Source organism: Oncorhynchus masou, chromosome 6 (assembly GCF_036934945.1).
Source record: "Oncorhynchus masou masou isolate Uvic2021 chromosome 6, UVic_Omas_1.1, whole genome shotgun sequence".
Classification (NCBI taxonomy): Eukaryota; Metazoa; Chordata; class Actinopteri; order Salmoniformes; family Salmonidae; genus Oncorhynchus; species Oncorhynchus masou.
This window is the reverse complement of record NC_088217.1, coordinates 46,196,824-46,213,783: the sequence shown is the minus strand read 5'-3', so window position 1 is coordinate 46,213,783 and position 16,960 is coordinate 46,196,824. Positions and strand designations below refer to the sequence as shown.

The window sequence follows — 16,960 nt, the reverse complement described above, 5'->3', positions numbered from 1 at the left end:
TTTTAAAGTAGTCAATTTTCTTCTCCATTAGCTGATTGCTTGAAAATCATAGGAATAGCCACTTAGTTGACTACTTTGAAATGGTGGAATCCCTCAATGGCAATTGTCCATGCAAAATCAAGTTATGCCCATGATAACTCAGTCCTCTGTCTCCATGACAACAGGCATAACTCCAAAATAAAGTATTTTTTTCAAAGTTGCCGAAATGCCACGTGCATCCACTCATAACAACCTAGCCATTACAAAACATCTATTCAATCAAATAAGCCTCACGTTAAAAAAAAATGTAATTCAATGTATTTTTGACCAAATTCGACACTCTGACCTCTATACAAAAATTCTTCACTTCGTGGACTTATTTTCGTTGCCAGATTTTGGGTGGAGTAAAACCTCTCGCTTCACTTAACCGAACTTCAGTGGGGTGACGTCAGAGTTCGGACGTCCCAATTATACCGTTTAGATGTATCCTTTCTCGCTCACGTGAAATGCCTGCTTTTAGTAGCAAGCGCGCGTCTCTTTTTTTGTTTGTATACCGGTGTTGTAAAGTATGACTGTATATTTTATATTTCTTAATAAAAAAAGTATCTAGCTAACGACTACTAAACTCACTTGTGGTGTGAATGTGGGGAATATTCCATCTCATGATAACTTAACAGTTGACTGTGGTATAGTGCAGCTAAAGGGGTTTGAAACCACTGGTGTACCTGTTTCTTAGTGGGTGCGATAACAGAATGACATAGCACATGGTGAGACAAACATCAAACAAACAAGGATACAAAGCAAAATACTCAACACAAATATAAATGCAACAGAAAATTATCAACTTCTTGTGTTGTACACATATTCTTTATTTTCTTGACTAGAGAGATACCAGCAGTGACAGTGCAGCAATAGTACTGGACACAAGGAAAAATATATTAATTTACCATTTAAATATTTCAGTTAATCAATTTCAGCACAAAAGTCATAAAATCCTTAATAAAAATAGCCGAAGTCTCTAACAAAAAGATGGAAAGGATTATATTCTAAAATATAATATAAATCTTACAAATGTACAAAAATGCCACTCAGAAATAACATGAAGATGCAGATGTGACTGTCTATCTGTCCTTGTTGCAACGGAGATCTGTTGTCAGTGGGTCATGCTGAATGGTTTGGTGCAGCATGAGAGCAAGTAGACCTGCCCTGTTGGTCATAGCAGTCCTCATGTTGCGCTCCTGCTCAAAGAGCTCATCTAGTTTGTACCACTGTTCACAAATACATTTTGGGAGAAAAGCAAGGTGTAATGATTAATATACTCAAATCATTTTTGAAAACTGTCTTTGAAATCAAATGTTTAAAATTCACTTTCACGATCCTATCAACTACTACTTATGAAGGTCAATTATGTTTGTTATAACCAGGGTCTTAGTCAATTCCAATTCAAGTTAGCTAGAAATCAAAAGATGAACTAGAATTCTGGGATCTTTCTGATTCGAATCTAAAGGAATTCTAATGGAATTGACCCCAACCTGGATGAAGTGGCCTAAAATAAGAGATTGATGTGGTGCATTCCACTACTAACCACTCGGACACGCTCCAGGTCCACCTCGGCTCTTCTGAGCTTCTCCCAGTTGTAGTGCTTATTACATTTGCGCTTAGAAACCCTGCAGTGCTCTCCCGTCACCTCAAACACATTACGGACCAGAGGACAGCCGCACACCTCATCCCCTGGGACCTACCCACAAAACATGAGAAGGGCAAGAGAAGCCAAGGTACAAATCATGAGGCAAACAGCAGGACAATTAGTGTGCTTTATGACAAAGTTCTTTGGATTTGACTTGCCAATCATCACCGACCTTTGGGTCCCTGGAATGCTCTGGGCACAAGACCTGAAGCCTCTTGCAGTAGGTCTTGCTCTGGGGATTGTACACATCACAGAACAGTCTTGTTGCTCTGAGAAAACAAAAAGCACATAGAATACCTTGGTGAAACAAAGTCCACTTCAAGCAATCCCATTCAAAGTGCTTGACTCTCTTACCCTTCGATCTTAGTTGGGTACATGGAACCAAAAGAAGTCTGGCTCTCATACTGTCAACGCAAAAAGAGAGCGAAATACAGAATGTTATCACTTTATACAGTAAAGAGTACACATTTCCTTGGTCCTTTTGGTAGGAGTGCATATTTGAAACTTATATATTCGTATTGTTAGTACTCTATAATAAGTGTTCATTCTGTACGCTTCATCTTCTCCCCATATAGGATGTTGCAGCAACTGCAAGTAAACACTCATCAGGCAAGTGCACTGCAGTCTGGATGTATACCACAAACTGTCAGAACCAAGATCAGAGAAACTAAACAGGAAGTCTCTGTCTGAAGCCTGTCGCATGTTTCCCAGTCAAAAACGTTAGCGCATATATTATGATGATCTACCGACTCACCTTAGCATAACATCTCTCCATGTGTCGCAATGCCACTTTTGGGTTGATAGGGTGACTGCAGGACACACAGAAAATCAGTAGATCGGTTTCTTCATTATCCCCTTCATTTGCCTGAAACAGGAACCAAAAGATTAACAAAAGAAAGATTTGAACCCAAACGGGAAAAACATCTCTAGTTGAGGAGCTTTGACCTCACTGGATAAATACTGCAGTGGGCAACAACAAAAGTTCTTATACTGAAGGGGCTCACCTCCTCATCCTGCTGGACCACCTGTTGCTTGGCCTTGGCAATGATGCCCTCCAGCTCGTGGAAGCGTTTCTCCATGTCGGTGAGGCGTATGCGGGCGTTCTGCTGATCCCTCCGGATCCGCTCCAGTTGCTTCTTGCCCTGCTCCTCAGCGACGCAGGGGCTCTGCTGCCACTGCTGGATACGCTGAGGGAGAATCTCAAAGATCCGGCTGCAGACAGAAATAGAAAGTATTTTACTGTTGACACATTTTCTTACTGTTGCATTGTGTCAGTGTTGTAATTTGTGTTCTTACTTGGCAGCCAGCTTTATGCCACATTCCTCTGAGCAGTATTTGGAGTTGGCGCGTGCTGCCTCAACACAGCTGGGCCCGAGGCACTGCCGCTGCCCTCCTCCATCTCTGGCATCGCCCTTATTGTTGTGCCGAAGTTTGTCCTTGTGCTTCTGCTTCTGTTTGTGCCGCCGTGACTCTTTCTGATGTAAATTCACAAAAACAAATCCCATTGTACACATATTATATTGTCATGTAAAATCATTCCACTTCTATGTATTTTGTCACAACAGTAATATTCCCACGATGCAATAAAAAACAAAAGCTGAAATATTCAAATATTTGGTAGATGTGGACGGCAACTGAATGGATACAAGTAACAATAATCTTTGTGTGTTTGCTAGATCTAAAAATAAAATTAGCTTACTTTCTTGTCAAATTTATTTTCGCGTCTCTTCACATGCTTGACCTTAACAGCTTTCTTTCGCAGGACAGGGCTGAAGGGAGGGCCGTCCTCCTCATTACTGAGCCATGGCTGGGTTAAAAAAAAAACGATAGATGAACCCACATTCAAAATACTTGAAAGTGCTGCCCAAGCTAAAGATGATCTGTGTGTATTTTGAATGCATTTCAATTTGTTGTTGTTGTTAGATAAATGAGAAACTAGGCTGAAAATTCTATTGTAATACCATGTTTTCGTCGTATCCTGCCGCCTTGTACTTTTCGTAGAGTTCTGCCTCACTATCGTAGTCATCTGAATATCGTCTTCGCCGGTGGTAGGAATTATCCCTCCTTTCACGCAAATTAAACTCTTCATCCTTCACACGCAACATTTTCTGCAGAGAATTTAGAGACATTATGTCACATAGTTTGCAAGACTACAACTGTTTTTGACCAGTTGAAAATAAGTTAGGAGGAAAAATAAGATTGATGGCATAGTCTCATCATTAGGAAACTGACCCTGGCCCGGACATCACACTGCCTAAATCGACACTTCTGTCTTATTTTGTTGGGACCACCAAATTTCTTCATATCCTTGCAGAAGTCGCACGTGGCACAGTCCTCAGTCCTCAAGCAGGGCTCGCACTGCCCACACATACGAGCGGAGCGCTTAACCTGAGAAACACAAAAGAGACAAAGATACAGTGCCTTCAGAAAATATTCACACCCCTTGACTTTTTCCACATTTTGTTGTGTTAGAAGGAATTTAAAAATGATTAAGATTTGTGTCACTGGCATACACATAATACCCCATAATGTCAAAGTGGAATTATGTTTTTCTAAATTTTAACAAAAATTATGAAAAGCTGAAATGTCTTGAGTCAATAAGTATTCAATCCCTTTGTTAAGGCAAGCCTAAATAAGTTCAGGAATGAATATTTGCTTAAAAAGTCACAGAAGTTGCATGGACTCACACTGTGTGCAATAATAGTGTTCAACAATAATAGTGTAATCCCTTTGAGCATGATAAAGTTATTCACTAAACTTTGGAGGGTGTATCAATACACCCAGTCGCAAACAAAGATGCAGGCATCCTTCCTAACTTTGTTGCCGGAGAGGAAGGAAACTGCTCCAAGATTTCACCATGAGGCCAATGGTGACTTTAAAACAGTTAGAGTTTAATGGCTGTGATAGGAGAAACCTGAGGATGGATCAACAACATTGTAGTTACTCCACAATACTAACCTAAATGACAGAGTGAAAAGGAAGCCTATACAGAATAAAAAATATTACAAAACATGCATCCTGTTTGCAACAAGGATCTAAAGTAATATTGCAAAAAACATGGCAAAGCTTTTTGTCCTGAATACAAAGTGTTATGTTTGGGGCAAATCCAATCCAATATATTACTGAGAACCTCTCTCCATATTTTGAAGAAGAGTGGTGTCTGCATCATGTTATGGGTAAACTTGTTATCATTATGGACTGGGGAGTTTTTCAGGATAAAAAATAAATGGAATGGAGCTAAGCACAATCAAAATCCTAGAGGAAAACCTGGTTGTCTGCTTTCTACCAGACACTAGGAGAGGAATTCACCTTTCAGCAGGACAATTACCCCAAACACAACACCAAATCTACACTGGAGTTGCTTACAAAGAAGACAGTGAATGTTCCTGAGTAGCTGAGTTACAGTTACAGACTTAAATCTACTTGAAAATCTATGGCAAGACCTGAAAATGTTGGTCTAGCAATGATCAACAACCAACTTGACAGAGCGGGAACATTTTTTTAAATTAATAATGGGAAAATGTTGCACAATCCAGCTGTGGGAAGCTATTAGACTTACCCAAAAAGATCAAATGAGTGTGAAAACTGTATTTAATTTTCAATAAATGTGCTCAAATGTCTAAAAACATGTTTTCACTTTGTCATTATGGGATATTGTGTGTAGATGGGTGAGAGAAACATTTTATTTGATCCATTTTGAATTCGGACTGTAACACAACAAAATGTGGAATAAGTCAAGGGGTATGAATACTTTCTGAAAGCACTGTATGTTTGTCAACAGAGTAGCTCCAAAGATACATTGAAAGAAAGTGGGGAAATAACGTTTAGATATAAAATAACTAACATTTGATCCACAGCGCTTTTCAGATTTATAATCTGGAGTGCTGTTCTGTCTTTCAAAATTTCTCTCTGACTCTCTCTGGCTCTCTGCCTCCTTTTCACGGCTCTTCTTTGGACGGTATTTTATCTCCAATGATGAGTTGTCGTCTAATCAAAAGCAACAGACATTGTGTAAGGTTAGAAAGCACATGTGAGTACCTAATGTGAATGACAGTGAATGGTAAACCATTAAAACCTCACCTTGGCATCGCAGGCAGTACCACTGCCTGATAGCTTTGGCCATCTTCTCTGTGAGATTGATGCAGTTACCATGAAACCACTCATTGCAATTGTCACAACCACTACAAGGAAAACAGATGTGAGCCCTATGAAACCAAGGTTAATGTTTCAAAGTCATTTCATGTTTACTTGTATGATAATCTGAATAAACTCACATCATGAAGCAATTGATGTCTGGTTTTCGACAAATACAGTACACAGGTGGCTTCTCCCCCTCCATAGTGCTCACAAGCCCTGGTGCAGGCTCGAAGTCTGACACTTCACTGTCCTGGAAGAGATAAACATCAGAAGATCATAATCATCTTGCCAATCAGATCAAACCTCATAGCTAAACTAACCCATTCATGTAATATTTAAACCTCTTACATAAGGATCGGACCGCTTTTTTCAATTTTCGCCTAAAATGACATACCCAAATCTAACTGCCTGTAGCTCAGGTCCTGAAGCAAGGATATGCATATTCTTGAAACCATTTGAAAGGAAATACTTAGAAATGTGTGGAAATGTGAAATTAATGTAGGAGCATAAAACACATTAGACCTGGAAAAAGATAATACAAAGAAAAGCATGCATTTTGTTCTCGTTGTGGTTCCATCATCTTTGAAATGCAAGAGAAAAGGTCCAAATGTAATATTCCAGTTTAGGTGCAATTTAGATTTTGTCCACTAGATGGCAGCAGTGTGGGTGCAGTTTCAGACTGAATCAATGAACCATTGCATTTCTGTTCAAAATGTTGTATCAAGACTGCCCAAATGTGCCTAATTGGTTAATGAATACACTTTCAAGTTCATAACTGTGCACTCTCTTCAAACAATAGCATGGTATTCTTTCACGGTAATAGCTACTGTATATTGGACAGTGCAGTTAGATTAACAATAATTTAAGCTTTCTGCCCATATCAGATATGTTTATATCCTCTGAAATTGTCTTGTTACTTACAACCTCGTGGTAATCACATTAGCTTACGTTAGCTCAACCGTCCCGTGGGGGGGGGTCCTGTTTTAATCCTACACTGTTCATTTAATTTCAGTTTGCGAGAAAACAAGCACTGAATAGTGTAGGGCAGGGGTGTCAAACTCAATCAATGTGAGCCCTTGTGTCTGTGGGTGTTTGCTTTTTCCTTTCAATTAAGACCTAGACAACTAGGTGTGGGGAGTTCTTTACTAATTAGTGACCTTAATTGATCAATCAAGTACAAGGGAGGAGTGAAAACTCGCAGACACTCGGCCCTCTATGGAATAAGTTTGACACGTGGTGTAGGGAACCATTGTACCATCTAAATCGCTGTGAAATATATAACAAATAAAAAAAATGTACAGCTGTTTGAAGCTGATGGACCAAGGCTAAAAAGTTACTGTAGATTTTGGACCACCAGCTTCAAACAGCGGTTTTGGTCCACCAGCAAAAGATACACTTACAGTAAGCAGTTTAGGAAAGTTGCACCCGGCTGTATTTTGAGAAACACTGTAAATGGGGAATGGAATAGTCCAATGGTAATGCGAGCGCAAGGTGAGAGGATGCGTTTTAGCCCGAGGCAGTGTGTGAAACAGCTGGGTGCAACTTTGCTAAACTGAGCACAAAAAGTGTATATTTTGTACTTGAAAGACGATTTCTCGTTTTTCCAAAAGGTTAACAAAACCGTATCGCAAGTGAGGTGTATGTGTTTAGACAGAGCGTTGGGATTAAATAGTACGTCCGAATTGTGGTTCACATGGAGCCAGCTGTGGTCAGTACTATCAGCTGAGAACCCAGCTGGGTAAACCCCCTTGAGTACGAGAACTATAGCTAAACTAGCTTGTTCTGGAGGTCGACCCGATGGGCTTTTGAAAGCATTGTACATTTATTTTCCACCAACCTTTTACTTGCCGAAACATATTTAATTCTCGATTTGGAAGGCACGGGTGTCTTATAGACGTCTGTTTCCAGTTGCAGGTGGAACTCTAATAAACAGAGTTCCCTCATTTTAGCTGCTGGATATTTTGCAAACAACCCAAACAAAGATTTACACACATGCGAGAAGCCATTTCTCAGTCAATACAAAAAGTGGATAAAATATTTTTCTGAATTGTTTTATGGGGTAACCCCTGAAACTGGAAACAGACATTTTAAGACACCAGTGCCTTCCAAATCGAGAATGAAGTATAATCAACTAAAGGTTGGATGAAAATAAATGTCCCTTGCTTTCAACGGACCACAGGATCGACGTCCTGAGTACAAGCTTTCTGCCCCAGTATCTGTGCGATGAGAATGACGTATTTCCAGGACACTGAACAACTATATTAATTTACTCCCGTTACGGCTGGTATTTACTTCCAAAAAAGGTCAAAATAATAATTCACAGGCATCCCCACCCCGCCCAAAAAATGCTTCGGCACCTCCAATGTATTGAGCTGTTGTAGTAGACTTCTGAACCTGTGCGTGGCAGTAATTGGTGATTTATATTGAAGGTGTCAAATAGGCATTTTTTTCAGTTGCTTGAACATAGGGCTGTGACAGTAATTGAATAACCGTGTAACTGAAGGTTATGGATGAAGACGGTCATGAAAATAAAATAACCGTCAAACCATTTAAATAGGCCTACATTAAATGTTACGATATATATATTTGTATTAACTTTATTTTCATGTAGACAAACTTGACCTAATAGCTGGAATGTCTACTAATTATAAGCAAACAAATACAACTAACCTGTCTGTTAAACTTTCTACATCTCCTCCTCTTACCAACTTTCCTTTGATGCGAGAGCAGCTATATCACTAGATGCAGAGCGCTATAGGCTATGGCAACTTCAGTAAAAAAAAATTGTGTGGACTCTTTGATACAATGCACGTTTTCATTGCTTGATATAATATATATATACACACTAAAAAGGGTTGTATGTGTCTTGGCTATTCATTAATTATTCAACAGCAGTCAAAAAGGTTGTTCTGGCTCTGAGGCCTAAAATGTGCTAATGTTTTGTCAAATGGACAATTCGCGAATCCTCTCTAACCTGGCATGTTATAATTTGATACAGATTTTTTTCTTAATTTAGACTAATCAACGTTGATCAGGCCCGGTCCTGGCCGATTTGCTGCCCTAGCCGAGGCTAAAAAAATGGCCACCCTCCTATCCCAGCAAAGAAGAATAGTAACCTAGGCTATTCAGTGTGAAATCAAATTGTATTTGTCACATGAATCGAACACAACAGGTGTAGACCTTAACGTGAACTGCTTACTTACAAGCCCTTCACCAATAATGCAGAATTTGTAAAGAATATTTCTTTTTAAGTAAGAAAATAATTGCAAAAAAAACAACCTAAAGCTGTATACAGCTACAGTGCCTTGCGAAAGTATTCGGCCCCCTTGAAATTTGCGACCTTTTGCCACATTTCAGGCTTCAAACATAAAGATATAAAACTGTATTTTTTGGTGAAGAATCAACAACAAGTGGGACAAAATCATGAAGTGGAACAACATTTATTGGATATTTCAAACTTTTTTAACAAATCAAAAACTGAATAATTGGGCGTGCAAAATTATTCAGCCCCCTTAAGTTAATACTTTGCAGCGCCACCTTTTGCTGCGATTACAGCTGTAAGTCGCTTGGGGCATGTCTATCAGTTTTGCACATCGAGAGACTGAAATTTTTTCCCATTCCTCCTTGCAAAACAGCTCGAGCTCAGTGAGGTTGGATGAAGAGCATTTGTGAACAGCAGTTTTCAGTTCTTTCCACAGATTCTCGATTGGATTCAGGTCTGGACTTTGACTTGGCCATTCTAACACCTGGATATGTTTATTTTTGAACCATTCCATTGTAGATTTTTCTTTATGTTTTGGATCATTGTCTTGTTGGAAGACAAATCTCCGTCCCAGTCTCAGGTCTTTTGCAGACTCCATCAGGTTTTCTTCCAGAATGGTCCTGTATTTGGCTCCATCCATCTTCCCATCAATTTTAACCATCTTCCCTGTCCCTGCTGAAGAAAAGCATGCCCAAACCATGATGCTGCCACCACCATGTTTGACAGTGGGGATGGTGTGCTCATTGTGATGAGCTGTGTTGCTTTTACGCCAAACATAACGTTTTGCATTGTTGCCAAAAAGTTCAACTTTGGTTTCATCTGACCAGAGCACCTTCTTCCACATGTTTGGTGTGTCTCCCAGGTGGCTTGTGGCAAACATTAAACAACACTTTTTATGGGCATCTTTAAGAAATGGCTTTCTTCTTGCCACTCTTCCATAAAGGCCAGATTTGTGCAATATACGACTGATTGTTGTCCTATGGACAGTCTCCCACCTCAGCTGTAGATCTCTGCAGTTCATCCAGAGTGATCATGGGCCTCTTGGCTGCATCTCTGATCAGTCTTCTCCTTGTATGAGCTGAAAGTTTAGAGGGACGGCCAGGTCTTGGTAGATTTTCAGTGGTCTGATACTCCTTCCATTTCAATATGATCACTTGCACAGTGCTCCTTGGGATGTTTAAAGCTTGGGAAATCTTTTTGTATCCAAATCCGGCTTTAAACTTCTTCACAACAGTATCTCGGACCTGCCTGGTGTGTTCCTTGTTCTTCATGATGCTCTCTGCGCTTTTAACGGACCTCTGAGACTATCACAGTGCAGGTGCATTTATATGGAGACTTGATTACACACAGGTGGATTGTATTTATCATCATTAGTCATTTAGGTCAACATTGGATCATTCAGAGATCCTCACTGAACTTCTGGAGAGAGTTTGCTGCACTGAAAGTAAAGGGGCTGAATAATGATTTGTTAAAAAAGTTTGAAATATCCAATAAATGTCGTTCCACTTCATGATTGTGTCCCCACTTGTTGTTGATTCTTCGCAAAAAAATAGTTTTACATCTTTATGTTTGAAGCCTGAAATGTGGCAAAAGGTCGCAAAGTTCAAGGGGGCCGAATACTTTCGCAAGGCACTGTATATACGGTACCGAGTCAATGTACGGGGCTACAGGTTAGACAAGGTAATATATACAGTGCCAGTCAAAAGTTTGGACACATCTACTCAGGGCTTTTCTTTATTTTTTTACTATTTTCTACATTGTAGAATAATAGTGAAGACAAACTATTAAATAACACATGGAATCATGTAGTAACGAAAAAAAAGTGTTGAACAAATCAAAATATATTTCAGATTCAACAAAGTAGCCACCCTTTGCCTTGACAGCTTTGCACACGCTGGTCATTCTCTCAACCAGCTTCACCTGGCATGCTTTTCCAACAGTCTTGAAGGAGTTCCCACATATGCTGAGCACTTATTGGCTGCTTTTCCTTCACTCTCAATTGGGTTGAGGTTGGGTGATTGTGGAGGCTAGGTCATCTGATGCAGCACTCCATCACTGCCCTTATTGGTCAAATAGCTCTTACACAGTCTGGACGTGTGTTGGGTCATTGTCCTGTTGAAAAACAAATGATAGTGCCACTAAGAGCAAACCAGAGGGGATGGCGTATCGCTGCAGAATGCTATGGTAGCCATGCTGGTTAAGTCTGCCTTGAATTCTAAATAAATCACAGACAGTGTCACCAGCAAAATCACCCCCGCCACAATCAAACCTCCTCCTCCATGCTTCACGGTGGGAACCACACATGCGGAGATCATCCGTTCACCTACTCTGTGTCTCACAAAGACACTGCGGTTGGAACCATGAACCTCCAATTTGGACTCATCAGACCAAAGGACAGAATTCCACCGGTCTAATGTCCATTGCTCATGTTTCTTGCCCCAAGCAAGTCTACACTTCTTAAATGGTGCCCTTTAATAGTAGTTTCTTTTCAGCAATTCGACCACAAAGGCCTGATTCACGCAGTCTCCTCTGAACAGTTGATGTTGAGATGCGTCTCTGTGAAACATTTGGGCTGCAATCTGAGGTGCAGTTATTCTGGGTCTTCCTTTCCTGTGACGGTTCTCATGAGCCAGTTTCATCATAGCACTTGATGGTTTTTGCGACTGCACTCGAAGAAACTTAAAAAAGTTTGTGAAATTTCACTCGTTTGCATGCTTTTCTGGTGATATACAGTGACTTCGAAAAGTATTCAGACCCCTTGACTTTCTCTACATTTTTGTTACATTACAGCCTTATTCTAAAATTGCTGAAATAGTTTTTCCCTCATCATTCTATACACAATACTGTTAATTTATAATAAAATAAAAAACTGATATCACATTTACAGAAGTATTCAGACCCTTTACTCAGCAAGTACATTGTTGAAGAACCTTTGGCAGCGACGACAGCCTCAAGTCTACTTGGGTATGATGCTACAAGCTTGGCACACCTGTATTTGGAGAGTTTCTCCCCTTCTTCTCTGCAGATCCTCTCAAGATCGGGCAGGTTGGATGGAGAGCGTTGCTGCACAGCTATTTTCAGGTTTCTCCAGAGATATTATTGGGTTCAAGTCCGGGCTCTAGCTGGGCCACTCAAGGACATTCAGAGACTTTTCCTGAAGCCACTTGTGCGTTGTCTTGGTTGTGTGCTTAGGGTCATAGTCCTGCTGAAAGGTGAACCTTTGCCCCCAGTCTGAGGTCCTGAGCGCTTTGGAGCAGGTTTTAAATCAATGATTTCTGTACTTTGCTCTGTTCATCTTTGCCTCAAGCCTGACTAGTCTCCCAGTCCCTGCTGCTGAAAAACATCCCCACAGCATGATGCTGCCACCACCACCATGCTTCACCATAGGGATGGTGCCAGGTCTCTTCCAGACGTGACACTTGGCATTCAGGCCAATCTTGTTTCTCATGGTCTGAGTCTTTAGGTGCCTTTGGGCAAACTCCAAACAGGCTGTCATGTGCCTTTTACTGAGGAGTGGCTTCCGTCTGGCCACTACCATAAAGGCCTGATTGGTGGACTGCTGCAGAGAATGTTGTGCTTCTGCAAGGTTCTTCCATCTCCACAGAGGAACTCTAGAGCTCGGTCAAACTTATTACATTTAAGAATAATGGTGGTCACTGTGTTCTTGGGGACCTTCAATGCTGCAGAAATGTTTTGGTACCCTTACCCAGACACAATCCTGTCTCTGAGCTCTACGGACAATTCCTTCGACGTCATGGCTTGGTTTTCGCTGTGACATGCACTGTCAAATGTTTTACCTTTTTATAGACAGTTGTGTGCTTTTCCAAATCATGTCCAATCAATTACATTTACCACAGGTGGACTCCAATCAAATTGTAGAAAACTCTAAGAATATAAATGGAAACAGGTTGCACCTGACCTCAATTTCAAGTCTCATAGCAAAGGGTCGGACTACTTACGTAAAATATAAACGCAACATGCAACAATTTCAAAGATTTTACTGAGTTAGTTCACATAAGGAAATCAGTAAATTGAAATACATTCATTAGGCCCCAATCTATGCATTTCACATGACTTGGATTACAGATGGCTTTTTTTTAAAGGGCGTGGATCATAAAAATCAGTCAGTATCTGGTGTGACCATCATTTGTCTCATGCGACGCAACATCTCCTTCACATAGAGTTAATCCAGCTGTTGATTGTGGCCTGTGGAATGTTGTCCCACTCCTAATGCCTGTGCTAAGTGGAATACGCTGTCATACATGTTGATCCAGAGCATTCCAAACATGCTCAATGGGTGACATGTCTGGTAAGTATGCAGGCCATGGAAGAACTGGGACATTTTCAGCTTCCAGGAAGTGTGTACAGATCCTTGCGACATGGAGCCGTGCATTTTCATGCTGGAACAGGAGGTGATGCTGGCAGATTAATGGTACGACAATGAGCCTGAGGGTCTTATCACGGTATCTTTGTGCATTCAAAATACCATCAATAAAATGCAATTGTGTTTGTTGTCCGTACCTTATACCTGCCCATACCATAACCCCACCACCACAATGGGGTACTTTTACTGAGTTCAAACGTTGACATAAGAAAACAGCAAGCCCACACGACACCATACACGTGGTCTGCGGTTGTGAAGCTGGTTGGACGTACTGACAAATTCTCTAAAACAACGTTTGACGCAGATTATGGTAGAGCAATAGCCTAGTGGTTAGAGCGTTGGACTAGTAACCGGAAGGTTGCAAGTTCAAATCCCTGAGCTGACAAGGTACAAATCTGTCGTTCTGCCCCTGAACAGGCAGTTAACCCACTGTTCCGAGGCCGTCATTGTAAATATGACTTTGTTCTTAACTGACTTGCGTAGTAAAATAAAGGTAAAATAAAAAATAAAATGTTCTGGCAACAGCTCTGGTGGACATTCCTGCAGTCAGCATGCCAATTGCATGATTCCCCAAAAGTTGTGGCATTGTGTTGTTTGAAAAAACTGCACATTTTAGAGTAGCCTTTTATTGTGCCCAGCACAAGGTGCACCAGTGTAATGATCATGTTGTTTGCAGCTTCTTGATATGCCACATCTGTCAGGTGGATGGATTATCTTGGCAAATGAGAAACTCTCACTAAGAGCTCTGTAAACAAATTTCAGCACAAAATTTGAGAGAAGTAAGCTTTTTGTGAGTATGGAACATTTCTGGGATCTTTTATTTCAGCTCATGAAAAATGGGACCAACACTTTACATGTTGCATTTATATTTTTGTTCAGTATGTGTGTAAAGATGTGTGTTGAGTGTCATTTAAAATATTGCATGATGAAGATGGAGGGGTGTGTGGCAAAGATATGGTGTGTCTCTCCAGAATGCATGCATATGTAGGAAAGTGACATTTGTCAATATCTGTCTTAAAATCCCCACATACACCACTAATAAATTGAGCTTCTCAGTCATTTTCTCTTCACCTCACACAAGTAAATAGTCTTTTTTAACATCCATTGAGAATGATAGTTCCTCAGTATTTGAAAAATCTTTCCAACACTGCCGGCCTCGATAAATCAAACAAGCCTCGGTGTGAAAGAGAAAAATATCATGATCTGACGATCCCACATATCCAGTGGCTGTCCCGAGCTCACTGGCACATCAAACTCTGAGGACCCTGAATAGGCTAGTTAATACAATGTTGCAATTTAGCTAGCAACAGGCCCAACTCAGTGATAATTTGATATGTTGCACTTCACTAGCAATAGCCTAAATCAAGACAGATTGAAAGAGAGGCAGACAGGCGTAGTAGAGAGATTAATGTAATTGAAGGAACACGAATTTTCACCAGGATATTTTCTACTGTTTTTTATTTTGTCGACTTTAGGTCCATGTATTTCAATTAGTTGATGACGCAGCCTACTGCTGCATTGGCCATAGGCTATCTCTGAGTTCCTTACTCTCATTTCTTTAACATCTAATTGATCACAGTGAATACCAACTTTTAGTACAGATACTGGGGCAAAGTTTTCAGCCATTAAATTCACCCACATTTGGCTCCATGTACACTACAATTACGACACTAGGTTTTGACTTATTTTTAATTGGTCCGTGGGCCATTTGCCCGTCCCTGGGACCGGATTAGACCAAGCATCTGGGCTCTTAACAAAACATCCCGGGTCAGAATATACTATCGTTGGGTTGGGCAAAGCTATCCATCTATCTATCTATACCGCTGGAGTTTCGGTCTGATCGGCTAATCATAATTTTTTTAACAACTACCCTGATGGCAAACACAAAATAAACATTTTAAATTGTGTCATATCTACTATTTTACTTACACTCTACATCGGGTCGTACCGGTCTGCGCAATGAGACATTTGTTTACAAACGAATTCCACCTCGTTCCAGATGGCAAATTCGCTAGTGATATGGCTCTTGATAATACCACAGACGAAAAAGGAAGCGAGACAACCCACTCACTGTTTTTTTCTGGTTCATTATTGCATAGGTGCCTATGGGAGACACACCCAGTTAAGTAGACCGGAACTTACCTTTTTTTCAATGGTAAACGGCCAGGGTGAACTATATTCATTTATCCACCATCTTTGCTTAATACCCAAAATTACTGGCAAGCTAACTACCTACTTTAGCCAGGGACTAGCACGAATCTACCTCAATGCTAGGCAACTAACCGTGAAATTCACATAAAATAAAACGCCTCTCTTTATTAATTTAGTTAACCAACATTACCATTTGTGATGTCTTTGCAATCCTCGATCAAATTTCAACGATAGTAAACAACTGCTCCGGGTCAAAATCTGGTTCGACGACGCCGGAAATCATCGGCTGAACTCGGATGGATTCGGTATATAGCTGGCCAACCATTGGTTGGGTCTTCTTCTTCTATGATGTCATTGCGGTGGCGGTCCGCAAACAAACGTTGAATGTGCATGCCCCCGCCTACTGTGCTGGAGTGTGCGATCAATCATGGCTTGCCTAATTCTGTACTACTAAGAAAATAAAATGTAAAAACCAGATAAATCCCTACTAATTTATACCCCCCCCCAAACAAAAAACTCCCAAGCCCCCAACCATTGGACTTGATATTATGCTGAAACAATCCCCCCTAAGGATTATTCAGCATGTCAACAACCATTTCGGCAGTAGCATCTGTTACCCTGAATAACTATTTTGCCTTATCCACAATAACCTTCCATTTCTGCTCTCCACGACTTGAGGCATGTTGATGAAATTAAATGAAAGCTATGAAGTTAACTTTATTTCACTATCAAAGTGTCCTTTGACACAGCACATTCATGAGCACAAGATTTCTGAACAAGTCTCGAAACCATGCCAGGACCAGCAGAAGCACCAGCTACCACATTAAGCCCACTGTGTGTAAATGAGGCCCTGTGGTCTCAAACACCATCACCACTCTGGCACATTATTACTCTTGCTTCCTACCTTGGTCCTCTTTATGCTTTCTTTACTTGACACTCCACTGCTTTCTGTATCATGATCTCTTTTCTTCATACGTCTTTCCACTACCGGCAGTTCCGTTCCTCAACCCTCATCCTCCCACTCCATACCAGCAGAACTGACACCCATATTGTTCACAATCCAGCACAGCTCTTTGTTCTCCAACCTTTTCTCCATTTCCTTCTCCATTTCCTACATTTCGTCCACACTACTCGCCTCCATTTTCAACCAACTTTAGCAAACCAACAATCACGCTTCCTTTTTTCCTGCAGCCATGAGTTGGTTCTTCTTCTTCTTTGAGGTCTATTGGCAGACTACAAACGATACGGTCTATTGCCGGCACCTACTGTATGGTGTGGTAAACTATAGAAAACAATTATTTGGGGGAGGGGGGGGGGGGGAGACATCATGCAAAATAGAAAAATAGACACATTTAAAAAA

The 16,960-nt window shown here is 40.7% G+C and overlaps 1 protein-coding gene across 4 annotated transcripts; it reads right to left on the bottom strand.

Annotated features, from left to right (window-relative positions):
* Positions 1–830: 830 nt before the first annotated feature.
* LOC135542146 (CXXC-type zinc finger protein 1-like) lies at positions 831–16,832 on the bottom strand. Of its 4 annotated transcripts, none has more exons than XM_064968851.1 (14): positions 16,505–16,832; positions 5,941–6,053; positions 5,747–5,847; positions 5,511–5,653; positions 3,899–4,054; positions 3,628–3,774; positions 3,366–3,473; positions 2,963–3,141; positions 2,671–2,878; positions 2,421–2,531; positions 2,021–2,070; positions 1,839–1,935; positions 1,565–1,717; positions 831–1,247 (listed from the first exon to the last, which is right to left on the bottom strand). In XM_064968851.1, the coding sequence occupies exons 1-14, from the start codon at positions 16,571–16,573 to the stop codon at positions 1,101–1,103; spliced, it is 1,782 nt and encodes a 593-aa protein (XP_064824923.1). In that variant the 5' UTR covers positions 16,574–16,832; the 3' UTR covers positions 831–1,100. The 4 variants fall into 4 exon arrangements, with proteins under 4 accessions (XP_064824923.1, XP_064824924.1, XP_064824925.1 ...); XM_064968852.1 differs by lacking the exon at positions 16,505–16,832 and adding an exon at positions 15,791–15,925; XM_064968853.1 differs by lacking the exon at positions 16,505–16,832 and adding an exon at positions 15,379–15,500.
* Positions 16,833–16,960: the final 128 nt, after the last annotated feature.

Excerpts from the sequence above, each read along its gene's own strand:
- LOC135542146 (XM_064968851.1), bottom strand. The coding sequence starts at position 16,573 with ATGAAGAAAAGAGATCATGATACAGAAAGCAGTGGAGTGTCAAGTAAA. Across the intron at positions 6,054-16,504 it reads AAAGCATAAAGAGGACCAAG|GACAGTGAAGTGTCAGACTT; the intron begins GTAGGAAGCAAG and ends TATCTCTTCCAG. Across the intron at positions 5,654-5,746 it reads GTACTGCCTGCGATGCCAAG|ACGACAACTCATCATTGGAG; the intron begins GTGAGGTTTTAA and ends GCTTTTGATTAG.